The following is a 27191-nucleotide window of genomic DNA, read 5'->3' as shown; positions in this document are numbered from 1 at the left end:
TGTGCCCCCTTGAGCTTGCTGGGGAGGTGGGCGGACCGGTCTGGGCAAAGACATCTGGAGATGGGGGGAGCTAGCAGAGGGCCAGGATAGGTGGACCCCCACCAGGCCCCACAGCACCTGTCACCGAGCCTACCGGAAACCCTCCTGGGCCCTGGGCTCCCGCCCCCATACACCCATCCCCCGCCCCCCTCTCTCCTCCCCAGCTCCCGCCTCCCTCCCCAGCAGCTCCTCCCCACAGACTCCCCTCCCCAGCAGCTCCTCCCCTATCTCCCCTCTCCCAGCTTTCGGGCTCCAGCTCCTCCCCTCCTCCGCGTCTCCTCGCTCCCCTCCCCCTCCTCCGCTGCGCCCTGCCCCCGCCGTCGATCTCCATCTCTGCAGTCTGGGCCGCTGGGTGCAGAGGCTGCTGCAGCCCGGGCGGCCACTGCCGCCTCCCCCAATCCGGATACCCATTGTCTCCCACTCCACCCGGCCCTGCACCTCCCGCTCAACCATGGCGCACGAAGCCGGGAGGAGCTCTCGTCTCGGGGGGCCCTGCGGGGAGCCGGCGGAGCTTGGAGGTGCGGTAGGGCCCGGCAGGGGTAGGGGTGGAGGGGGCGCGCGGGGCGAGGGGGGAAGGACTTTCGGTGGACGAGATAAAACGCACGATTCTCTGCCCAGGACCCGGTCCTCCGAGCTAGTCCTTCCGCCCGCCGGTGACCCGGGGTGCGGGGGAATGGAAGGGGGACAGTAGCTTGTGCATGCCCGCTCCTCTCCTTCCTGGCCCCCAGTGCTGGCGTGTCGTGTCCAGGCGGGTCAGCCCTGAGCTCTAGCCTTCTGCACGGCCTGATGGTGAGCTCATCTCCCCACCCCCACTAGCGGTTACCGGGCTCGTTGTTAATTACAGCCTGTGTATACCCATCCCAACCGCACCACCCACGGTCTCTCCTTGTGTTCTCCCCCAGGTGATGTGAGCGAGGACGACCACCCCCAAGTCTGTGCCAAGTGCTGCGCACAGTTCACTGACCCAACTGAATTCCTCGCCCACCAGAATGCATGTTCTACTGATCCCCCTGTAATGGTGATCATTGGAGGCCAGGAGAACCCCAACAACTCTTCGACCTCTTGCGAACCCCGGCCTGAGGGCCACAGCAGTCCGCAGGTCATGGAGGCCGAGCAAAGCAACCCCTCGGACTGCGCGTCCTCTGTACCCACAGATCCCACCTGGGGCCCAGAGCGGAGGGGAGAGGAGTCTTCCGGGCACTTCCTCATTGCTGCCACAGGTACAGCAGCTGGGGGAGGTGGGGGCCTGATCTTGGCCAGCCCCAAGCTGGGAGCAACTCCATTACCGCCGGAGTCCACCCCTGCACCCCCTCCTCCTCCGCCTCCTCCTCCTCCCCCCCCAGGGGTAGGCAGTGGCCACTTGAACATCCCTCTGATCTTGGAAGAACTCCGGGTGCTGCAGCAGCGCCAGATTCATCAGATGCAGATGACGGAGCAAATCTGCCGGCAGGTGCTGCTGCTTGGCTCCTTAGGTCAGACAGTGGGCACCCCTTCCAGTCCCTCAGAGCTACCTGGGACAGGGACTGCCTCCTCCACCAAGCCCCTGCTTCCCCTCTTCAGCCCCATCAAGCCTGTCCAAACTGGCAAGACACTGGCACCTTCCTCCACCTCGTCCTCAGGGGCAGAAGCACCCAAGCAGGCTTTCTTCCACCTTTACCACCCCCTGGGATCACAGCACCCTTTTTCTGCTGGTGCGGTTGGGCGAAGCCACAAACCCACCCCTGCCGCCTCCCCGGCCCTGTCGGGCAGCACGGATCAGCTGATCGCCTCGCCTCACCTGGCATTCCCAGGCACCACGGGACTCCTGGCAGCGCAGTGTCTTGGGGCAGCCCGGGGCCTCGAGGCTGCTGCCTCCCCGGGGCTCCTGAAGCCAAAGAATGGAGGTGGAGAGTTGAGTTATGGAGAAGTGATGGGCCCCTTGGAGAAGCCCGGTGGGAGGCACAAATGCCGCTTCTGCGCCAAAGTATTTGGTAGTGACAGTGCCCTGCAGATCCACCTGCGTTCCCACACAGGCGAGAGACCCTATAAGTGTAATGTGTGTGGCAACCGCTTTACCACGCGAGGCAACCTCAAAGTGCATTTCCACCGGCATCGGGAGAAGTACCCACATGTGCAGATGAACCCTCACCCGGTGCCAGAGCACCTAGACTACGTTATCACCAGCAGCGGCCTGCCCTATGGTATGTCGGTGCCGCCAGAGAAGGCCGAGGAGGAGGCAGCTGTGCCGGGCGGAGGTGTGGAACGCAAGCCTCTGGTGGCCTCCACCGCCGCCCTCAGTGCCACAGAGAGCCTCACGCTGCTCTCCACCGGCGCAGGCACCACTACGGCCCCTGCGCTTCCCGCTTTCAATAAGTTCGTGCTCATGAAAGCGGTAGAGCCAAAGAATAAAGCGGATGAAAACACCCCACCGGGGAGTGAGGGCTCAGCCATTGCCGGGGTGGCAGAAAGTGGCGCAGCAACCCGCATGCAGCTAAGTAAGCTGGTGACATCGCTACCCAGCTGGGCCCTGCTTACCAACCACTTGAAGTCCACTGGTAGCTTTCCCTTTCCTTATGTGCTGGAGCCTTTGGGGGCTTCGCCCTCCGAGACCTCCAAGCTTCAGCAGCTGGTAGAAAAGATTGACCGTCAAGGAGCTGTGGCAGTGGCCCCTACTGCCTCAGGCGCCCCCACCACCTCTGCCCCTGCAGCTTCATCATCAGCCTCATCTGGACCCAACCAGTGCGTCATCTGTCTCCGGGTGCTGAGCTGTCCTCGGGCACTGCGCCTGCATTATGGCCAGCATGGAGGTGAGCGGCCCTTCAAATGCAAAGTGTGTGGCAGAGCTTTCTCTACCCGGGGCAATCTGCGTGCACATTTCGTGGGCCATAAGGCTAGTCCAGCTGCCCGGGCCCAGAACTCCTGCCCCATTTGCCAGAAGAAGTTCACCAACGCTGTTACTCTGCAGCAGCATGTTCGGATGCACCTGGGGGGCCAGATCCCCAATGGTGGCGCTGCACTCTCTGAAGCGGGGGGAGCTGCCCAGGAGAACGGCTCTGAGCAGTCGACAGTCTCCGGAGCGGGGGGCTTCCCCCAGCAGCCATCCCAGCAGCCATCCCCAGAGGAGGAGTTGTCTGAAGAAGAGGAAGAGGACGAAGAAGAGGAAGAAGATGTGACCGATGAAGATTCCCTGGCCGGAAGAGGCTCTGAAAGTGGAGGTGAGAAGGCGATATCCGTGCGAGGTGATTCAGAAGAGGCCTCTGGCACGGAGGAGGAAGTGGGGACTGTGGCGGCAGTGGCCACAGCCGGGAAGGAGATGGACACTAACGAGAAGACCATTCAACAGCCTTGTCTGCTGCCACCACCGCCACCTGACAGCCTGGACCAGACACAGCCAATGGAGCAGGGAGGCAGTGATGCTGCCGGAGGCTCGGAAGAGGGGGCGAAACCGGAGAGGAGCTCCAGCCCAGGGTCAGCGCTGGCCCTTGAAGGGGAAGGCGGCGGCACCCCCTCGGTGGAGGAGCTGAGCCTGCAGGAAGTGATGAGAAAGGAGCCCGGGGAGAGCAGTGGCCGAAAGGCCTGTGAGGTGTGTGGCCAGACCTTTCCCACCCAGGCAGCTCTGGAGGAGCATCAGAAAACCCACCCCAAGGAGGGGCTGCTCTTCACTTGTGTTTTCTGCAGGCAGGGCTTTCTCGAGCGGGCTACCCTCAAGAAGCACATGCTGCTGGCCCACCACCAGGTACAGCCCTTTGCCCCCCACGGCCCTCAGAATATTGCTGCTCTTTCCTTGGTCCCAGGCTGCTCACCCTCTATCACTTCCCCAGGGCTCTCTCCCTTTCCCCGAAAAGATGACCCCACCATCCCATGAGCCAGTTTTTCTGTACCTGCTGCCCCTTGACCCAAGGAGCAGTAAGTGAGAGCTCTGTAGAAGGACCTCCCAGATCTATGAGCCTTTATTTGTCTGTTTCTCTGAGTTCTTAGATGTCCCTAATGACTTTTCTCTAATCCCCAAGTTTCGAAATCGCTGTGCTCACGGCAGTTGCCCCCTGAGAAACTTTTCTTCCCTCTTCATTCATTGTACCTGAGGAAAATAGATTCACTACAGCTTTTACATTCCCAAGAAGAACCCTTTCCAGCTTCCCTGAGAATGACCCTTCTTCCCTCTCCTCTCCCTTCCCTTTGGCAGGTGCACCTGAGCACCCACATATGGAATTACAGTCCACCCCGAAGGGGGCAGCATCTGTCCCTGGAGGGCCTAGGGCCACTCCTCTCTGGTTACCAGGTCAACCTTCATGACTTCTTGTCCCAGGGCATTCCTTCCCAGCTGGTGAGGGTGGGCCCACTGTCTCTTTGGAACCAGGACACAACCTTCCTGTCAAGTGACCTGCCTGCCAAGCCCCAGACTTCCAGTTCCATCTCCATCTCCACCACCCCTTCAGGCCCTGCACCACCAGTGCTGTTTGGCCCAGGAACTGAGGCTGGGAAGTTGCCTCCAGCAGTGGGATCCAGAGAAGCCAAGAAGAGAGCTCCCCTTTTCCTCTTTTGGCCTCTTGCATCCAAGACAGTGCCTGGGAAGCCCATCATAGAAGAGAAGTAGCAGATTGTACCTTCCTTCTCCTTCCGCGTGCGAACAATGAAAATGCAACAATATCTGTCTCTCGTGGCCCAGCCCCAAGGGGTAGGGAGAAATGAAAGGCACAGGACACTCTTCCTGCTAGTAAGGCACTTGTGTCTTAGTCACATTAAGGCAAAGGTGTTGGCTGGTTAATATGCCAAGATATTTTGAGCTTCTCATATCCTTCATCTTTGCCTCTCACAGTTAGGAAACAAGTGGATTTCTTGCTGAGAGGTCTCCCATGGGATGGCTATTTGGGAGAAGGAAATATGAAGTTCATATCTTTTGCAAGCATTGTTGATGAGGGTAGTTGAAGGACTAATGGAGAGTTGAGTGTTGTAAAGCATAAGGCTTGCTGCAAACCTATATGATTAATAAAGGGGCAAGATGTAAAGGAGGAGACCTCAAATTCTTAATTGGATGGGTCGATGGGTCTCATGAATGTTCTTTTGGACTCATGGTGACTTTCGTGTGCCACAGTGCACCATGGATCAGGGGGGTTTGCTAGCACTAGTGTGCTTCTAGTTTTAGATAACTCCCTCCTTTATTCCCTAGCCCCTTGTATTTTCCTTGCCTTCCTCTCTCAAGGTCCACTTCCTCCCCATTTTGCCTGTCCATGGACCTGGGTTTGTGTCTTTGCCACTGTCTGGTTCAGAGTCCCAGACTTTGGGAGAGTAGCCCCAGGTGCTGTCCTCCCTGCCTCTCTGTCTTGTAATGAGATGTAGTATTTACTCTTAACATAGGATCATCTGGAACAGGAGTTCTGAGGAGGAGGGGGTGAAGGTTCTGCTATTGACTGACTTTTGAGTGATGGCTCCTCCTCCAAAGGTGTAGGCTCCAGAGTTTCCTAACATAGTAAAATGTGAAAAGCAGACAAGGGAGATACTAGTGTCTTTCCCTTTTCATTAAAGGTGTTTTAACCAAATATTTGTGTGTTTCTACTTATTTCATGACTAAATAGCCAGCTGGGGTGTGATATGGGCATTCCCTAACATTGAGATTCCCTTACCACCTACCTCTCCTGCCAAAGCTGAACATATGGTGGTGAAGTATTTAATTTGCTCAGCCTTGTCCTAAAACAACCTCCACTGAATGTAATTTCCTTGTTGAAATGGTGCTTGTGTTCTCAAAAAGTAGAGGATTTGCTCACTGTTTACAGCCATTGTCCAGGTTTTCTCTTTGCCTAGATGCTTCCACCACCAGGCTTTTGCATTTTATTTTGTTTTTTGTTTTGTTTGGAGTTTGAATGCCGTCTATCAGTCTTTCCTGAAACCTAAGCCAGGCTAGCTGATATCAGTTAATCTGCAGAACGAAGGTGAGTTCATCTTTATGATCCTTGGTCTAATGTTATAAACAATTTAAAAAAATAATTCAACCCTAATAATTTCTACCAACAAGGTAATATAAAGGAGAATTTTTAGCAGAGGAAGTACATTGGGGATGGGTGTGTGTGTGTGTGTGTGTGTGTGTATATATTTTTTTTTTTTCCTTTTTTGTTTTGTCTCCACAACATGGTAAGGTTCAGATTTGACTCTTAGACCTTGCTTTCCTAAAGAAAACATTCTCTGGAAAAAAATTTTTTTTTTAAAATTTTTGCTTTTGTAAGATTGTATCACGGAAACTATGTGCTAAAGGGATAGGACTGGTAAAATGATTTGCCTGAAGACATGTAGCCAATCAGTTGCAGAAGTGGGTTAAGAACCCAGGTCAGCAGAAACTCAGTTTCACTGCTACTACCTTCAGGGGTGGTACTTGCTTCCGGTTCCATCACTGGATTTCTAAAGTGAGGCTGGCTGGAAGACTGAAGGGAAGAGGTGAGTAAACCTGTTCCTGAACAGAGGTTTGATTACAATTGCCTCCTGGAGTGGTACCCATTCCCTTTTAAAGGTACTAGTGAATAGGACATGACAATCTTGTGAAATAGGCTAGGGAAGAAACAGCTCCTGTCTCTTTAATTCCCTACCAAAGCTTTATAAATCTGTTTTTCCTTTCAGCCTATGGAAGGAGGTGGGTCACCAATCCTTCTATTCCCTTTACCTCCCCACCCCCATTGGACATAGATAATGCCATTTAACTAATTAAACTAGACTTGCCCTCTCTTTAGATGCCAGTTCCCATTATGATAACAGCTGTCAGTGAGGCTCCTACTAATGGATACTTCCTTGGGCAGGTCAGCCCTGAGCCTGACTCCCCATCCTCCTCCTCCATAGCTCTACTTTTTTTTCCCTTCTATCTGCTTTTCATTCTTTTCCTCCCCTGCTTTTTCTTCTTTCATGACTTCTGACAGCTTTTATTTCTTTTCTATCTTCTTATTCTCTTAGAGCCTCCTCAAAGCCCATTCCAATCCCCATCCTCAACCCTACCCTTTCTTACTCTCAATTCTCATTTGATCATTTCTTTGGAAAGTGAATTAACTCTAACCTGCTGCAGTGAATATGTAAATAAATGCAGCTTGCAAAACACTTTACCTGAAATATGCATCATGGATTCAGTTCAAACTAGATGGATAAACAGATGACTATTATAAGAAGCAGGAGACAGTTTCTTAGCTCATTCATTCAGTTCAATTTTGAGGATTTCAGAGGCCTCACATTTCAGAGACCAAGTGCTGGGTAGGTACAAAGGTAAAGAAGACATACTTCTGCCTTGAAGGGAACCCAGTCAAAGAAGAGGAAAAACATAAACATACTTTTATGGTGGTAGTAAATACTGTGCTAAGACACAGTGGCCTGTGGAATTCCAGAAAGGGAAATGACTAACTCATGATACAAAGATAGAGAAAGGGGAGGGGACATACAGCTCTCTTAAATTCATCTTTCATAATAACCATGCTGAAATAATTAACCAAATCCATATGACGACCTATGGACAAATGGAGTTACCATGTAAAAATCTATATAAGGTACATCAAGTCCCCTTTGGCAGAAACACGTATGCGCTACTTCCAAAATGTTCCTTCAAGAAAGAACTGGCTACCTAGCTCCGAGAAACCTGGTTAGAGAATTCCACGGCAGTCCACTGGTTAGGACTCTGTGCTCTCACTGCCAAGGGTCAGGTTTGATATCTGGTTGAAGGAACTAAAATCCCACAAGCTTCACGGAGTGATAAAAAAAAGAAACCTAGACAGCCTCCAGTTGTCCTCTTGTCCAGCCCCTGGTCAAAGACTAAGCAAGGTGGTGGGTGGTATAGAGCTTAGCCATTGCCAGGGAACATGGGACTAATGAACAGTTCTTACCATGGAACTCCCCAGTGGCCTGGCAGCAACTATCACAGCTGCAGCACTGATAGCTTTGGACAGCTCTCCCAACCCAATCCCACTTTCTTCATCCCTCCTCCCCACTTCTTTTTTTTTTTTTTTTAACAAGTGTTACTTCTCAATAAAACTTTTGCACTCCTGACTTTGTCTCAGCATCAGCTTCTCCCAGATTTCAACCTGTGTCACCCCTCCAAAAGGTCTCAATTCTATTGGCACATTTTCATCTCTCACAATTTCTACTAGGATTCTGGTTTACTGTCCCTGGAACTTAGTAAACATCTATCTCCTGATTCCCAGAAGAGACTTCACTCACATGACTTTCTCTGACCCAACTTTGACTTCCCTTTACATTTCCTTTCTTAATGTTTAACAACAGATTTACTAACCCCAACGGACATTATGCTTTTGATTATATAATTTAAAAGTCTGAGTAAGGACAAAACTGAAGAAAGAAAACATTTGACCAAAGATCTAGTTAAGAAGTGTAGTATTTGGTCAATACTGTGGATGTTTCAGTAACCCATTGCTATGTAACAAACCAAAACTTAGGGTCTTACAAATAATTATGTATTAGCTTGTGAGTCCATGGGGCTGAACAGGCTTCAGCTAGGAAGGCTTGTCTGTGTTCCAGGTGGTCGGGGCTGACCTCACACAGTAGCTTCAATCTGGGCTGGAGGATCCAAGATGGCCTCACTCACTTCTGGCCCCTCAGCTGAATGACTGGAATGCTGGAACCTCTCTCCTTAGAGTGGTTCATTCTCCAGGATCTCTTTTTGACATCTTTCAGCCTCTAGAATTTCTCTCTCTCTCTCCCTCTCTTCTCCCTTTCCCTCTCCCTCACTCTCTCTTCAAGTGGTCTAACTATTAGGATAAATGGACTTCCATAAAGGCCTGGGTCTCTAAGATGACAAAAACAGAAGCTGCAAGGCTTCTTAAGGCCTAGAATCTGAAACTCAAAGAATATCATCTCTGCCACTTTCTCTTGGCCAAAGCTAGTCAGAAGGCCTGTTCAGATTCAAGAGGAGAGGAAACAAGCTTTACCTCATTGGGAAGAGTGACAGAGTCACAGTGCAAAAGGGTATGTGGGATGGGAGCCATTACTGTTATGGCTAACTCTGAACACTCTACCAGAGCAGATTAGGAGATTACCAGAAAGTTAGGAGATGTAGCACACGCAGCAATCATCTGCTCACAACTAGGCTTTCAGTTGTTGGACTAGAAGAGGTCTGGGTGAGAGTCAGTCCTCTCTGCACTGCTCACAGTTGTATGCAGACTGGCTAAGAGGGGGCCCAGATAAGAAAGCAGTGGCTTTCTTTTGAGCTGAAAACTGGTCCTGAGGCCTCTAGAAGAAAATCCCTCTATAAGCAGATCATGCTAAGTGGTCCTCTTGTGCTCCTAAAATTTGCCTGGTTTATTATTGTAATAGTTTAAAAAGTGAATGTTAAAGCAAAGACTTCTGGGAGCTCCCCTTAATTTGGCCGACTTTTAGGAGTACCTGGACTGCCACTTTGGCTTTCTCTGTAGGTGAGAGGAGGCAATTCAGGTCATGGGTATCCTGAATTCTACCAGAGCCTGAATCTCTTCCACTAGACAAATTCTTCCTTTCTTAGACAAAAAATGCTTATAAGTTTAAGGGATGACATGTGGAAATCTGTCTTTGAGATGAATCAACCCTCTTTAACTTCTGCAAAGCTATATCCAATATGTCTTTCTCCTCCAGGACTATTTTATTTTACTGCTTTATAGTTACTATATATTTCATTTCTATGTGTTAAGGACCTTGAAAGAAATAGTGATCTTACAGTAAGTGACGGATTCAGATTTGTGCACAATTAACTCTAACAGTTCTCTAATATAGCACTAATGGGATTATCTTACTTTAGCACTAATACATGTGTCTAAACATAGGGTCACATAGCTGCTAAATCACTTCAGTCGTGTCCAACTCTGTGCGACCCCATAGACAGCAGCCCACCAGGCTCCGCTGTCCCTGGGATTCTCCAGGCAAGAACACTGGAGTGGGTTGCCATTTCCTTCTCCAATGCATGAAAGTGAAAAGTGAAAGTGAAGTCGCTCAGTCGTGTCCGACTCCTAGCGACCCCATGGACTGCAGCCTACCAGGCTCCTCCATCCATAGGATTTTCCAGGCAAGAGTACTGGAGTGGGTTGCCATTGCCTTCTCCAAGGGTCACACAGAATATATCCTAAATAAAAGTGCAAAAGCATCCTTTGTCAACATTCTTGAGGGTCGTTGTTAGAACCAGTTTATTAAAGAAAGCAAAACCCCTTAGGTAGAGCAGTCCCTTGGAGGTAGTCTCTTGTGATCAGCCAACTTCACCAAGAGTATTTCTGCTGAGTAAGATAGCATTTTTGCTTCTTTTTCTTCAAGGCTGCACTGAGTCTTGGTTGCAGCATGCAGGCTCTCTAGTTGCCACACGTGGGTTTGGTTGCCCACAGTATGTGGGATCTTAGTTCACTGACCAGGGATCAAACCTGTGTCCCCTGCATTGGAAGGCCAATTCTTAACTGTGGCTGTCATGGAAATTCCATTTTTGCTTCTAATTAAGTATAATCCTAAAAATTAAATGTCCAGAGATGCTCATATGAGCCCATATTCATTTCCATGTCCTGCATTTCAATGCTTATATACAGAGGAACACAAGGTAAATTAAATTCAGAAAATGAGATGGAAATGAATATTTTGATCACTGCTAAATCTGCACAGTACCTAGCACATAGTGGTCACTCAGTAAATATTTGCTGAATAAATGAATGAAACTGCCACATTCCAATATACGTACATCTTTCTTCTTAATAGTCCCTCTTCATTTTCATCCCTTCCTTTCCATTACTATCCATAGATGGCTTCTGACTTAAAGATTCTATGGTGAAACTGTTACAATAGGCTACTAATCATTTCCCCATCTCTAAACTTTTTTTCCCATCTCAATTCAATCAAAATATCAGCTCCCCTAAAATATTCCCTATACGCAAATCTTAAAATGTCCCCTGTTGTATTCAGAATAAATTGCAAGGTAACATGTACCTTTTTCAATTTAGCTTCAAATATGGAAACAAATATTCTCCCAAATTCCCAAATATAAATTTCTATGTTCTAGCAAAACTAATCTGAATCAACATACACCTGGCATACACCATGCTTTCCTACATCGAGTCTAGACCTTTGCTTTTATCATGTTCTTAGCCTGGAATTCTTTCTTATACTTCACCTACTTAAGTCCTAGCTGTCATTTCAAGCCTGAACCTTGATGTCACCTTCTTTCCAATGCCATCTTGGATCATCTGGGCTTGTAGTGTCCTCCCTTCTTTGCAGTCACGTTTGCTTTTTAAGCCTATGTTCCTGCTGCCTTACCTTGCCAAGATGGTTCAATATCAGTAAAGCGGGTGGGTTTTGGCTCCTTTACCAGACCAGAGACTCTGAAAACAGGGGCCATGCCTTCTGAAGCTGTTCTTTCCGGCAGTGTTTGGCATTCCGTATAGAGTTAATGGCAGCCCACTCCAGTACTCTTGCCTGGGAACTCCCATGGACGGAGGAGCCTGGTGGGCTACAGTCCATGGTGTCGCAAGGAGTCGGACACGACTTCACTTTCACTTTTCACTTTCACGCATTGGAGAGGGAAATGGCAACCCACTCCAGTATTCTTGCCTAGAGAATCCCAGGGATGGAGGAGCCTGGTGGGCTGACGTCTGTGGGGTCACACAGAGTCGGACACGACTGACGTGACTTATCAGCAGCTGCAGCAGCAGCATAGAGTTGATAAGTCAATGGTTCCCAAATACTTCCATTCAGAGGATCCCATTAAAAAAAATAAAGTTTTTAAGTTTACTATACAGAGAAGTTCACATACCAAACTGGCTCCAGTGATTTTCTTAAACAACGTGTTCATGCCCACAGTAAGAAACGCAGCACAACCATAACCTCAGGAGCCCCCTAGTACCCCCTCTGAGGAGTCGATCTTACTTTTATTTATTAATTTAGCCTCCCCCCACCCCAGCCCCTACCTTCCCCAACTTGTGGGATCTTAAACTCCCCCACCAGAGATAGAACAGGGTACTGGGCAGTGAAAGTGCGAACTCCTAACCACTGGACCACCTGAAAGTTCCCTTTAGATTCTACTTTAACATATTACATATGATACTTGTAGATTTGGTATAAGAAGAGTGAGAATATGTATTTGTAATCTCTTTTTAGCATCTGTTCCATCAGTCCTCTCCCCTCAAAGAAGCATGCATAGTGGTATATTTTTGTAAACAAGTGCACGGAAACATGAACTTACACCTTTAGTGGCAAAGGTATGTTAGTATCAAACTGTCCAAAGGAATAGTGATCCTTCATTTCAAAAATCGGGATTACACACGCTGCCCTAGAGCGCAGCCTTAACGCACTCGGACTTATTGCCTAATATTCAACATGGCCGCATGCGCGGCTATAAGCAACATGGCAGCTTTGCCAGACACCAACACGGCAACCAGAGCCTCAGCGCACCCGGAAGCGCGAAAGAGCTCCTGTAAAAAACATATCCGCTATTCTGCCAACACTTATGGTGGCTCTCATTTCAGCTTCAAAGGGAGAGCGAAACCGGAAGTGACTTTCCCTCCGTAGTATCTGCCGGGATCTCTTTCCGGCTAGCCTTGGGGTGTCCGCGTGAGAGATAGGCAATTTCTTCGAGCCAGAGCTGGGAAGCGCTAGTCCGCCGTGCCTAGTTGGAGACGTGGCCGGGCCACGAGACTGAAATGTCGGACACGTGGAGCTCTATCCAGGCCCACAAAAAGCAGCTGGACTCACTGCGGGAGAGGCTGCAGCGGAGGCGGAAGCAGGACTCGGGGCACTTGGGTGAGGCGCGGGGTTGTTGGGGCCGATGCTTAGCTAGGGAGGGCTGAGGGAACCCTGGAGAAAAAAGCTCCCGAGTTGGTGCCTTTCCTCAAACGTGTGTTTCTTTAATCCTTCATATACATTGGTTCCGGTTCTCTTCCCCCTCAGCAGCACAGATGCTTCATCTTCCTGCAGGTAGTAGCGGCTTCTTCTCACTCTGGGCTCTGGTTCCTCCAGTTCTCTTTCCCAGGTCCGAAGCTCCCGTCCCATCTCCGCGTCCCCCCATCTCGTTGACTCCTTAACTCTACGAGAGCATCCGGTTTGCTAGGCCTTTCAGCCCCTATCCCTTGAAGCAGCAAGTCCCTTTTTATGGTTAACTCCCATGGCCCTTTGTTCTTCCCTTGGTTATAGCAATTGCTTTGTATTGGTCTTTGCGACTTTGGGCACCGTGAGAACAAGTACTGAAACTTTATATCCACAGTGCCCAGTTCGTGGCCCTCACAGAGTTGGCACTCGATGTTGCTAAATGAGTAGAGGAAGTGGCATTGGCTTAGCCGTTGACACACCGAGCAGGAATCTGAAAACATTTGTTTTAAAACTTTTTCTCCCCTCCTATTGACCCTTGCCACAGTCTTAAAACTTGAAGGAACCTCAAAAGATTGTCTACCCATACCACATCCCCTACACAAGCCCTGAATTATCTAAGGCAAATCAATTAAAGATCTGCAAGGATAATGAATATGTACCACTCTTGTGGCAGCTTGAACTGTTTATCAGTATACTCGAGTCCATTTCTACATCTTGTGTTGAAGTATATTAGGTCCATGCACTTGTATTCTGGTCCTTGAAACTAAAAGATGCCGTGGCAGGACTCTTTTACACCATAAGTGGACATCCATCGAGTATCTACATGAGTCTAGTTAGACAAAAATTACACAGTGTCCCTGCCCTCAAGGAGTTTAAAATTTAGTTGGGAATAAAGGAAAAGTCAGAAATACACGATGATATATGTAAAATGCCAAATGAGTTAATTCCACAATGAGCACAGTGAAGGTAGAACTAACAAGAGTCAGTCTAGTCAGTGAAGGCATCATGGAAGAGCTGACATTTGGAATTTGGTCTCAGTGGCTATATAGGACTTAGATAATTAAAGAGACGGTAAGAGGGCAGAGTAAGTAAAGGAAGAAGTGCACGTCATATTATCAAGGATTAATTAATAGAAATTCCGCTTCACTTTTCCATGGTGTTAACCACACTTTGGTATTGACCAAACTTTGTGCTGTATGCAAATCCAACCACTAGAGTCTGGATACTTCATCAGGGTCCTTGCTAAGCATGTTTAATAATTTTGAAAGCAAGATCTATTTTCCCTTGAACGTAAACATTCTTGATTTTTGGTTAAGATTTTAGTATAGCCACTTCATGATATAATTAAGACTCCTGTAAAATTATTTTTGAGTTTGTGATTAAACATATATTACCTTCTAGCCCAGAGCTTTGATGGGCCTATTTGGTCTTTAGGGGATAGGTAGAGATGAAACACACAAATTAAGTCAGCCAGCCTCACTGTTCTTCCATTCAGTTATTTTGGTTTTTCCAAAGAACATGTTTCCATGAGCGTTAGGATTCTTAGGAAAATACCATGAAACACTCTCTTAACCAGTTTGTCATGTAAGATATAACCAAAGGCTACATGAAAATTCAGGTCGTTCAGTTCTTTTCTCACAGGAAATAAAAATGTTCTTACCACATCTATATTCTTATAGGGTTACTGAAATCTGATACTTAAGTATTTACTGCTGAGCTCAATATTAAAAGACAAGGATATTTAAAATAAACTAAAATGTATCCATGTTATTAATAAATGCAAAATATTATGAACAAAGAATCACTGGGAGACCTTTGTTAGCTTGGCATTTTTAAGGTATAACTTAAAAAAAAAACTGTGGCAAAAGTACACATACCATAAAATACCATCTAACCATTTAAAAATGTATAGTTGATAGTGTGATGTATATTCACATCATTATGCAACCAATCTCCAAAATTCTTTTGTCTTGCAAAACTGAAACTCACTATTCTCCCTTCATCCCAGTCCCTGGCAACCACCATTCTACTGTTACTGTGAGTTTGACTCCTCTAGATACCTTGTGAAAATCGAATCATGAAGTTTTTGGCTGATGTCCTTTAGCACATCCTCAAGGTTCATCCATGTTGTAGCACGTGTCATAATTTCCTTTCTTTTTAAAGCCGCGTAATATTCCATTGTATGTATATACCACATTTTCTTTATCCATTTATCCATTGGTGGATACTTGAGGGTTGCTTCCACATTTTGGCTGTTGTGAATAATGCTGCTGTGAACATGGGTGTACAGGTTATCTCCTCAAGATTCTGTTTTCAACTTTTTTGGACATATAACAGAAGTGGAATTGCTGGAGCATATGGTAATTCTATTTTCAATTTTCTTAGGAACTGCCACACTGTTTTCCATAGAATAAAGTAGATTTTTGAAATGAGGATTATTACTTTCAATAAATGTTTATTTCATTAATTGAAACAAAATAAACTTGGTGCAGCTTCAGTGAGTCAGTTCAGTTGCTCAGTTGTGTCCGACCCCTTGTGACCCCATGAATCGCAGCACGCCAGGCCTCCCTGTCCATCACCAACTCCCAGAGTTTACTCAAACTCATGCCCATCGAGTCAGTGATGCCATCCAGCCATCTCATCCTCTGTTGCCCTCTTCTCCTCCTGCCCCCAATCCCTCCAGACATCAGGGTCTTTTCCATTGAGTCAACTCTTCGCATCAGGTGGCCAAAGTACTGGAGTTTCAGCTTCAGCATCAGTCCTTCCAGTGAACACCCAGGACTGATCTCCTTTAGGATGGACTGGTTGGATCTCCTTGCAGTCCAAGGGACTCTCAAGAGTCTTCTCCAACACCACAGTTCAAAAGCATCAATTTTTCGGCGCTCAGCTTTCTTCACAGTTCAACTCTCACATCCATACATGACCACTGGAAAAACCATAGCCTTGACCGGACGGACCTTTGTTGGCAAAGTAATGTCTCTGCTTTTTGGCAAAGTAATGTCTCTGCTTTTTAATATGCTATTTGGTTGGTCATAACTTTCCTTCCAAGGAGTAAGCGTCTTTTAACTTCATGGCTGCAGTCACCATCTGCAGTGATTTTGGAGCCCAAAAAAATGAAGTCTGACACTGTTTCCACTGTCTTCCCATCTATTTCCCATGAGGTGATGGGACCAGCTGCCATGATCTTAGTTTTCTGAATGTTGAGCTTTAAGCCAACTTTTCCACTCTCCTCTTTCACTTTCATCAAGAGGCTTTTTAGTTCCTCTTCACTCTCTGCCATAAGGGTGGTGTCATCTGCATATCTGAGGTTATTGATATTTCTCCCAGCCATCTTGATTCCAGCTTGTGCTTCTTCCAGCCCAGCGTTTCTCATGATGTACTCTGCATATAAGTTAAATAAGCAGGGTGACAATATACAGCCTTGATGTACTCCTTTTCCTATTTGGAACCAGTCTGTTGTTCCATGTCCAGTTCTAACTGTTGCTTCCTGACCTGCATACAGGTTTCTGAAGAGGCAGGTCAGGTGGTCTGGTATTCCCATCTCTTGAAGAATTTTCCACAGTTTATTGTGATCCACACAGTCGAAGAAGGCTTTGGCGTAGTCAATAAAGCAGAAATAGATGTTTTTCTGGAACTCTCTTGCTTTTTCAATGATCCAGTGGATATTGGCATTTTGATCTCTGGTTCCTCTGCCTTTTCTAAAACCAGCTTGAACATCTGGAAGTTCACGGTTCACGTATTGCTGAAGCCTGGCTTGAAGAATTTTGAGTATTACTTTACTAAGCGTGTGAGATGAGTGCAATTGTGCAGTAGTTTGATCATTCTGTGGGATTGCCTTTCTTTGGGATTGGAATGAAAATTGACCTTTTCCAGTCCTGTGGCCACTGCTGAGTATTCCAAATTTGCTGGCATATTGAGTGCAGCACTTTCACAACATCATCTTTCAGGATTTGAAATAGCTCAACTGGAACTCCATCACCTCCACTAGCTTTGTTCGTAGTGATGCTTTCTAATGCCTACTTGACTTCACATTCCAGGATGTCTGGCTCTAGGTGAGTGATCACACCATCGTGATTATCTGGGTCGTGAAGATCTTTTTTGTACAGTTCTTCTGTGTATTCTTGCCACCTCTTCTTAATATCTTCTGTTTCTGTTAGGTCTATACCATTTCTGTCCTTTATCAAACCCATCTTTGCATGAAATGTTCCCTTGGTATCTCTAATTTTCTTGAAGAGATCTCTAGTCTTTCCCATTCTGTTATTTTCCTCTATTTCTTTGCATTGATTGCTGAGGAAGGCTTTCTTATCTTTCCTGGCTATTCTTTGGAACTCTGCATTCAAATGGGAATATCTTTCCTTTTTTCCTTTGCTTTTCACTTCTCTTCTTTTCACAGCTATTTGTAAGGCCTCCTCAGACAACCATTTTGCCTTTTTGCATTTCTTCTTCTTGGGGATGGTCTTGATCCCTGTCTCCTGTGCAGTGTCACGAACCTCCGTCCCTAGTTCATCAGGCTCTCTGTCTATCAGATCTAGTCCCTTAAATCTATTTCTTACTTCCACTGTATAGCACAGCTTGGCACAATAGTAAATATTTGAACTACTCAATGTATTTCATCCATGGAATTGAAGATGTGAATATAGATTTTTTTTCATTTATTTTTATTAGTTGAAGGCTAATTACTTTACAATATTGTAGTGGTTTTTGCCATACATTGACATGAATCAGCCATGGATTTACATGTGTGAAGATGTGAATATAGATATTGACATATTTTAGAGGTCAGCAAGTTCATAGTCTGGCTATATTTTTATGTCTTCAAGCTAGTATTTTATCTTCAACTGAGCTCTTAAAGCTCAAGTATTAAGTATTCCTTTGCTGAGCCCAGTATATTACATTTTTCATTAGATTAGAAGCAGAGAGTCTACATAATTACCAGCATAATGGAAGTGCTCAATAAATGTACTGAAGAAATAACTGAACGAATACTGAAGGAGTTGGAACTCAGGGATTTCTAATTATTTTCTGCTCTTAACCCATTTTAAAAAGGATAAAGTGTTGGAGTCTTTCCCCCAAATTTGTGTATCTGTGCACAAATTTGTGTTTGACTTCAGGGAGTTCAGAGTGGCTATAAATAACTATAAATAACAGTTAATCAGCTGTTAAGTTTTGTTCAAAATATTAAACCTGAACCTCCTCCTCCCAGTAACCTTAAAAGAGGTATTTTCAGCTCCATGTCCTGAATGTAATGAAAAGAATACTCCCAGGAGGTGTTACTAACATAAAGATTCATAACCAGAATCACAGAACTATATTAAAACAAGTATTGGTCAAATTGTCAAAAAGAAAAAAAAGTTTGTATCCAGTTCTAGGGATTGAAAATATATGTTAAAGTGGTTCTTTATCATAGAGTTCTTGCTGTAAGAAAAAGTCTTTAAACATAACTCAAAGAACATATAAATTTAGTTACCAGAGAAAGCAAAAACTGTAAGAAGAAATGTTCATATTACAGTCTCATAGTATCAGTAGGTTAATTATAAAAAATACATTTTCAACTTAATGACATTAACACTGGAACAAAGTCAGTACTTTTCCTCACTGAGATAATGTCTGTTAGGGTGTTGAAAGTTTACATGAAAAAACATGTAGTATATTTTAGAAATAGCAGATAACATTTGCAAGAAAAGTTTGATAAACTATTTAGTTGGTAGAAAATGAACATCTAACCTAACATCTAAGCAGCATTAACATCTAACCAAATTTATACATTGTTATTTTAAAAATGATAATAGGAGATGTAATAATGTCAAGTAGATTGCTTTATTCTTTGAACTGTTAGATTCTGGACTTCATTTAAAATAAATTCAATCGACAAAATGTTTATCATGGAAATAATGTATTACTGCATATTTAAGCCAAGCATCTCAAGAACCATTGTGGCAAAAAGGAAAGTAATGTGACATTGAATAAGTATGTTCCTGAACAGAATTTGGGTTAGATTACATTAACAAGAATGAAACACTGAGTGAGAAATTATGGAAAATGCTTACTATTTACTTTAATCAATGACAACACTTATTTTCTTTTAAGTTAGATAGGCAAGAAACAAAAAAATATGCCAATTTAAGAGGTAATAGGTCTCCAAAGAAGACATGCAAATGACCAACAGGTGTTTGAAAACTTGTTCAACATCACTAATCATCAGGGGAATGCAAATCATAACCATAATAAGATATCACCTCAAACTTGTTATTAAAAAAAAGAGAACAAGTGTTAGCAAGAAAAGGGAATCCTGATTCACTGATAGTGGGAATGTAAATTGGTATAGCCACTATGGAAAACAGTAAGTAAAAAAATAGAATTACCATATGATCCAGCAGTTTCACTTTTAGGAATTCAAAGGATTTGAACTAAGGATTTCAAAGAGATACCTGCACATCCACCCTCATTGTAGCATTACTTATGTTCACATACAGCCAAGATATGGAAACAACCTAAACATCCATTGATGGATAAGTGGATAAAGAAAACGTGAAATATACATGCAATGGGATATTTTACAGCCAAAAGAAGGAGGAAATCCTGCCATTTGTGACAGCACGGGTGGATCTGGAGGACATTATAAGTGAACTAAGTCAGACGCAAATGCTGTATGGTCTCACTCAGATTGTACTTGACATGTGGAATCTAAAATAGTCAAAGTCACAGAAGTAGAGTGGTGATTGCCAAGGCCTAGGGAAGGGGAAAAATGGAGAGGTGATAGTAAAAGGGTACAGAATCTCAGTTATGCAAGATAAATAAGTTCTGGAGATCTCTTCTACAGTGTATAGTGCTTATGGTTAACAGTACTGTGTTGTATACTTAACATTTTCTAAGGGGGTAGATCCTGTGTTAAGTGGTCTTACCAGATACACAAAAATAATAATAAAGGCAGCAGAAAGAAACTTTTGGGAAATGATAGATATGATTTTGGCCTTGATGGTGGTGATGATTTAATGAGTGTATACTGTCTCCAAACTCACTGAGTTGTATATGTTAAATATATACAACTTTTTACATGCTAATCATAATTAAGTGGTTAAAAAAAGACATAATAGAGATTGTCTATAGGGTGCTTAGGTCTTTATTAACAAAATAAAACTCTTACTAATGGTAAAAGAATATTAATAGGTGCCTGGCAAATAACATTTAAATATAAATTAAAGGGGGGATATGGGTAATTTATATAGTTTATCTAAAATATTAAAAGTTTCAAAACTGCACAGCTCTTTCTATTATCAAATTATTTATTTGGCTGTGCTGCTGGGTCTTAGTTATGGCACTTAGTATTTTCTGTCTTCCATGTGGCATGTTGCAATATGTGGGATCTTTAGTTGTGGCATGCAAACTCTTAGTTGCAGCATGTGGGATATAGTTCCCTGACCAAGGATTGAACCCAGGCCCCCTGCATTTTTAGCACGGAGTCTTAGCCGCTGGAGCATCATGGAAGTCCCTCAAACTCTTTAATACCTTATATAATTTGCTCCCTTTACCATATATCATGAGTTAAAATGGTCAGTACATAATGTACAAAACTGTGCATGTAATGCCTGAAATCCTAATTTTAAAACTTTGTATTTTTTCTGCTATAATAGTAAGGTTCATCACTAATTGTGCTAGGTTAGGTTACTTAATGAAAGAAATTTTTGGTTTCTTCTGAAGAAATTTTAAATTCAACTGATTTTTTTAAAAAGCTCAGAGTTTGAAACTAGTGTAAATTATAATTGGGGTATTTTTAGCTCAGATTTATTAGAATCTCTCAGTTGCAAGGGACTTTAGTAGTTACCAGCTCAGTCCTTTTCAGTGTAAGAATTGTGCCTGTAGTCTTCCAAATAAGCTGAATAGTAATTGTCACTTAAATTTGTCACGTTATCTTTAGCTTAGATCGCTTGCTCTCAGACTTCCCATCCAGACCTTCAAAGTGCTTCCATGATTTCTATGTGTATACCACCTCCTTGCCAAAACAAAACAAGGAACTTGTTCTAGTCTGAGATTCAGCACAACATAAAAGAATCATCGTGAGCAAGGTGAAAAAAATTCTGTCAGTTATTTAACGTTTTCAGCTAGTATGAAATTGTGGAGTCTGTTTTCCACATAGGGTATAACTTATTTTCCTAAAATGTAACTGTTCCGGTAAGGTGTTTGGTATAGTTTGACTCCATTTTCCTTGGAATTCGGAGCTAAATTTTTTGAAGTCAGTTCCATTACAGTGGAAATTTCTAAGTAACCAAAATATCTCTAAATGTAAACTAGTGGCCACTTAGATAGTATTTTAACAGAATTCTAGTATAGATCCTGAATATTTAATATTTCACTTGTATTTTAAATAATCACAGATATTAGGCTTTCCCTAAAGTAATATTTTGTCCTAATTTGAGTTTCTTAAATCTTATTAAGGTTATGATGGCTACCCAGCTTGTGAAGTACTAGAGTAGGTTATAAGAATATAGTCAGTAACTATCACTGGTGACCAGGGCTTCAGCAGTTCTATAACATTTTTGTGTTTGAGTTATAACCCCCAACACTGTCATTTTTTATACTCTCTGATGTCCAGTGGCCTTAATTCATTAAAACTCAAACTCAGTTCTTCAGAAAGATCTCATCATAGCGTAGGTTGTTGAAAATATTCCTGGCTTATAAATTCAGGTTGATTATATCAGTTGTCATTTAGCGTGACTGAAGGGAGGTGGTATGGACATTTAAATCTACCAAGCTGCTAATTTATGTCCTTTGAAGCAGAGCAAGGAATGAAATTAGGAAATACCTCTTACCCAACAGAGAAAGGGCAAGCAGATCCCAAAAATTTATCTTGGCAAAGCAGTGAATGCTTGGGTGTGATTTAATAAAGGGCATCTAGTACTAAATCTGGTCAGAGAATTTTCTGCATGAAATGAAAGGACTGTGTTGTAAATGCTGGAAGTCTTAATCCCTGAGGAATATGTAGATTGACAGTGGTCACTGTTTTTCATCTTCACGTCTCTTCACTCCTAGATCTTCGGAATCCAGAGGCAGCACTGTCTCCAACCTTCCGTAGCGACAGCCCAGTTCCTGCTGCACCCACTTCTGGTGGTCCTAAGCCCAGTACAGCTTCAGCAGTTCCTGAACTAGCTACAGACCCTGAATTAGAGAAGAAGTTGCTACACCACCTCTCTGATCTGTCACTAACATTGCCCACTGATGCTGTGTCCATCCGTCTTGCCATCTCCACGGTAATGACATAAGACAAGGTTGGGAACTGCCATTGTTTTTCATCAGTTCGTGGTCAGGGTCTTAACACTTTCCCTCCTGCCTTCCTTCCTTAGCCAGATGCCCCTGCCACTCAGGATGGGGTAGAAAGCCTCCTACAGAAGTTTGCGGCTCAGGAGTTGATCGAAGTAAAGCGAAGTCTCTTACAAGATGATGCACATCCCACTCTTGTGACCTATGCTGATCATTCCAAGCTCTCCGCCATGATGGGTGCTGTGGCAGAAAAGAAGGGCCCTGGGGAGGTAGCAGGGACTATTGCAGGGCAGAAGCGGCGTGCAGAGCAGGACTCCACCACAGCAGCTGCCTTTACTAGCTCTTTGGCCTCTGGTCTGGCCTCTTCAGCATCAGAAGTAGCCAAGGAGCCAACCAAGAAATCAAGAAAACATGCTGCCTCAGATGTTGATCTGGAGATAGAGAGCCTTCTTAACCAACAATCTACTAAGGAACAACAGAGCAAGAAGGTAGGGGTAGATGGAAGTGCTTTCACACTTATACTTTGAATTTTAGCATTGGTTGAGAATTTACCCCTAGGGCAAAGAGCAGTTCTTAGAATTGAGGGTTTAGAGCAGTGGTTCTCAACTGAGGATGATATTACCCTCCCTCCCAACCCCCAGAGGATGTTTTGCAAAGTCTGAAGACGTTTTTGGTTGTCATAACACGGGAGTGCTACGGACACCTAGTGGGTAGAGAGGCAAGGGATTCTGCAAAGCATCCTGCAATCTTAGTACGATAACCCACAAAGAATTATCTGGCCAAAAACATCAACAGTGCACCAAATGCTGAGAACTCTGATTTAGAGAATATTTTTCAGTGGGTCTGTTTGGAAGAATATTCGGACCCACGTGAGTTAGCCATTTTCTATTTCTAGCTGTATAAATTTGAACAATTAACTTCTCTTGATCCTTAGTCTTCTCATTTGTGAGACTAACTAGAGTACCACCCCCCACCTGTCCCCACCACCCACCCACCATGTAGAATTGTTGCCTAGGCTCTGAACCGAACAGTAAAGTGCTTATCAGCACTATGTCTCGCTTCAATAAGTGGTTTTGGTTGGAAAGAAATGCTTTCCTGGTGAGGGAGTTTAGCTTAATGCTTAGCTGTAGGAACTGGTCTGCATATATTTTAATTTCATCCCAAGTGCAGATTTGTGAAAAAGGACTAAATCCATGAAAAATCTCTTCTCCTGGCTTTTCTCATATTAATGTAGTTTATTGACCCCTCATAGGACATTGATGTCAAGTAGAATTTGCAGAGGTGGTTTAAGGGCTAATTTTATCTACGAACCCTTTCCAGACAGAGGTTTCTTCTATCACCCAGGTTAGTCAGGAGATCCTAGAGCTATTAAATACTACAACAGCCAAGGAACAATCCATTGTTGAAAAGTTTCGCTCACGAGGTCGGGCTCAAGTTCAAGAGTTCTGTGACTATGGAACCAAGGAGGAGTGTATGAAAGCCAGTGATGCTGACCGGCCCTGTCGAAAGCTGCACTTCAGGTCTTTTGGGGGGAAGAGGGTTGGCTGGGTCTCCTAGAAGCAGTCATTTTTTAAGCACGGTCCTTCCACTCATTGGGTTTGTCTTTAATACTGTTATTAAGTGCTTTTAATATGGTTTGTCTAAGAATTCAAGATTCTGAAGGTACACTTTCAGAAGTAGTGTTCCATGGGAGGGAATACAGGCTGCATTCTCCAAAAGATGTGAGATTAAAAAAAAAATTGCTCTTTTCTTGCAATAGCAGGATATCTCTGTCTTTGATCTCCAGTGAAAGTTAAAGTTCTCTAGAAGGATAGTCTTAGAAGAAACAAGAACCTGGCCTCTTAGGTCAGAGCTTTATTCCTGTCATAAGGAAGTTAAGTTTTTGCTCAGAGAGCAATTAAAAAAACATTTCTTTAGTGTAAATTACAGATTTTAATATCACCTGCTTTCCTTATTTGAAAACTTAGAGGAAGCTCTGATGACACTGAAAGACTGCAGATTTTGCAACAATTTAGAACTTGAACTGGGGGATCTACCTGGAACACCATCTTGATTCGAACTGTCCCTTAATATTTCCCCAGACGGATCATCAATAAACACACTGATGAGTCATTAGGAGACTGCTCTTTCCTTAACACATGTTTCCATATGGATACCTGCAAATATGTTCACTATGAAATTGATGCTTGCGTGGATTCTGAGGCTCCTGGAAGCAAAGACCATACACCAAGCCAGGAGCTTGCCCTTACACAGAGTGTTGGAGGTGACTCCAATGCAGATCGACTCTTCCCACCTCAGGTACCTGTCTGCTCAGAAAACTTAACCTCAACTTAAGGACCTTTATCTCAGTAGAGCAGCCATACATGTAGGAAAGCAAGGCATAATCAGCAATCTCCCTTGCTGATTGGGAATGGAGCGGGATAGATAGCATATGAGGGAACAGGAAAATCCAATGGAAAAAGAGGGACTGGGGCCATGAATCGGAGAGTGAAGGAAGGGAAGATGACCAAATACCACCTCATGCAGTGGATCTGTTGTGATATCCGCTACCTGGACGTCAGTATCTTGGGCAAGTTTGCAGTTGTGATGGCTGACCCACCCTGGGATATTCACATGGAGCTGCCCTATGGGACCCTGACAGATGATGAGATGCGCAGGCTCAACATACCAGTACTGCAGGATGATGGCTTTCTCTTCCTCTGGGTCACAGGCAGGTAATGCAGTTCAAAGATACGTAGGTATGGGCAGATATAGTACAGAGTGAGTACTGGGTGGGGATAAAATCTTGGGTTTTCCTAGCTCTATTAAACTTATGACTCAGTCAGCCTTTCTTACCTACTGAGATCTGATGCCTGTTTATAACACAAATGATACCATGAATTCTGTTTAATTCTACATTTGTTTCTTGTGAAAGGTAAGACCATTGAGAATAGATACTGTGTTTTGTCTTTTCATTCTTAGAGCCATCCTCTTGCCCCAATGGTGTCTTGCATGTAAATGTTCACCGAATGTCTATTGAAAACAACACATATATCTTGAAGGGAGAAAAAACACTGGCATGGAAGTAGCTGTTTAACCCTTATTTCTTTCCAGGGCCATGGAGTTGGGCAGAGAATGTCTGAACCTCTGGGGGTAAGTAGCCATCACTGTTGTTTTCTTCTGAGGGAAATATGTAGTTGATAGGGTTTCCTTCTTCCAGAGTATTCTGTGATTCCTTGCCTCTGTAGAGTAGATGGTATCATCCTTAAACTGTGAAACCCTGATTAAAGTTCTGATTTTTTTCCTTATATCCCACAGTTATGAACGGGTAGATGAAATTATCTGGGTGAAGACAAATCAACTGCAGCGCATCATTCGAACAGGCCGTACAGGTCACTGGTTGAACCATGGGAAGGAACACTGCTTGGTGAGCAGCAGTGGGGCCCAATACATTAGATGGAGCAAAAACTAGGAATTGTTTGATTTCTTATTGAGAAACAGTTCAAATATTGGGGGTTTCATAAAACTTTCATACATTTTTCATCATTCTGTTCTCTGGTGAGCAGGTTGGTGTCAAAGGAAATCCCCAAGGCTTCAACCAGGGCCTGGACTGTGATGTGATCGTAGCTGAGGTATGTGCTCTCCCCGGGCACCCAGAGGGCCACATGTTAAGTCAGCTCTTCTAGTCAGGTATACTCTCATCCCGGGTTTTCTCATTGGGATCATCAACATACGTGGAAAAGGCTAGAATTGCGATCTTGGGTAACTTAAAAGTAGCTAGAGCTCTTGTTTCCTAGGTTCGTTCCACTAGTCATAAACCAGATGAAATCTATGGCATGATTGAAAGACTGTCCCCTGGCACTCGCAAGATTGAGTTATTTGGACGACCACACAATGTGCAACCCAACTGGTAAGGAGACCAGAGAACATGCTAGCCCCCAAGGGCACAACTGCTTATGGTCAAATATATGTTAGTAGAGCGTCACCTCACATTCCACTAGTCTGTAAATGGGCTTCAGAGGATTCTTAAGTGCCTAACATTCACTGGAAAACCAACAGGTTTTTAAGATTTAAACACTGCTCTTAAGGTCTCCACCCCTAAAGCTCTTCATTATTCTACTGGATGTACTGAATATGCCCCCTGGTGGTTACTGAGAACCTATTTAACCTGTCAACAATTTTAGCCTTTCATCCTGTAAGTAGAGCTTTAAAAGACACGCTGCTAGCATGTCACTCATCCATAGTCACTGGCAACAGCAACTTTGTGATGTAGGCCTTGGGATTCCCTGGTGGCTCAGACGGTAAAGTGTCTGCCCACAGTGTTGGAGACCTGGGTTCAATCCCTGGGTCAGGAAAATCCCCTGGAGAAGGAAATGGCAACCCACTCCAGTATTCTTGCCTGGGAAATCCCATGGACAGAGGAACCTGGTGGGCTACAGTCCATGGGGTCGCAAAGAGTCGGACACAACTGAGCGACTTCACTTTCACTTTCATTAACCCTTAATTAGTACAGATCCAGCTTCTTTTAACATCAGAATCTGCCCAATTTCTTACCAGCCTTAGTACCATATACTATCTTTATAAAAGAATTGGCACAGATATTCAGATGCCTGTTGAGATGATAGGCAGACTTAATGAAAAGAACACATCTTTTAACAGTATTAAGCCTTTAAATTCCAGGATTTTTGGCTTGCCTCATCTTTCCCCTTGCTTCAGGATCACCCTTGGAAACCAACTGGATGGGATCCACCTACTAGACCCAGATGTGGTTGCCCGATTCAAGCAAAGATATCCAGATGGTATCATCTCTAAACCGAAGAATCTATAGAAGTACTTCTGAACCTAAGCATCCATAGCCATGGCTCTACAGGCTGCACCTGAAGAGTAATATTTGTACAATAGCTTTCCCCCCCCCCTTATTTAAATAAAAGTTTGTATTGTAGTTGCGATTTCGAGGTCAAGTTCTGGCTCTGCCACTTAAGAGTGTGTGATCTTGTGTAACTCAACTTAGGATGACTGCTTATAAATGTAAACTGGGAATATTACCTGCCTTATTGGGTTGCTATAAGGCTTCAAACTAAATGAATGTGTGGGGAGCATTAAAATGTTGATTTGATCAGCAGTTAGTGTTATAAACATGATAAGAAAGG

At 44.3% G+C, this 27191-nt stretch overlaps 2 protein-coding genes across 4 annotated transcripts; both read left to right on the top strand.

Annotated features, from left to right (window-relative positions):
• The first annotated feature begins 243 nt into the window (after positions 1-243).
• SALL2 (spalt like transcription factor 2) lies at positions 244-5555 on the top strand. Of its 3 annotated transcripts, none has more exons than XM_061157738.1 (3): positions 244-557; positions 942-3601; positions 4202-5555. In XM_061157738.1, exons 1-3 carry the CDS (start codon positions 491-493, stop codon positions 4610-4612), a joined length of 3138 nt encoding a protein of 1045 aa, XP_061013721.1. In that variant the 5' UTR covers positions 244-490; the 3' UTR covers positions 4613-5555. The 3 variants fall into 3 exon arrangements, with proteins under 3 accessions (XP_061013721.1, XP_061013722.1, XP_061013720.1); XM_061157739.1 differs by having other exon boundaries at positions 942-3754; positions 4455-5555; XM_061157737.1 differs by having other exon boundaries at positions 942-3754.
• A 6955-nt stretch (positions 5556-12510) lies between these two features.
• On the top strand, positions 12511-26983 carry METTL3 (methyltransferase 3, N6-adenosine-methyltransferase complex catalytic subunit). Its single transcript, XM_061157735.1, has 11 exons — positions 12511-12741; positions 21835-22052; positions 22146-22550; positions 23407-23582; positions 24144-24360; positions 24589-24776; positions 25156-25194; positions 25360-25468; positions 25608-25673; positions 25839-25951; positions 26758-26983. Exons 1-11 carry the CDS (start codon positions 12642-12644, stop codon positions 26867-26869), a joined length of 1743 nt encoding a protein of 580 aa, XP_061013718.1. The 5' UTR covers positions 12511-12641; the 3' UTR covers positions 26870-26983.
• The last annotated feature ends 208 nt before the right edge of the window (positions 26984-27191 follow it).

The sequence above is a fragment of the Dama dama genome, chromosome 12 (genome assembly GCF_033118175.1).
Source record: "Dama dama isolate Ldn47 chromosome 12, ASM3311817v1, whole genome shotgun sequence".
In the NCBI taxonomy this organism is placed as follows: Eukaryota; Metazoa; Chordata; class Mammalia; order Artiodactyla; family Cervidae; genus Dama; species Dama dama.
This window is presented reverse-complemented; position numbering and strand designations above follow the sequence as displayed.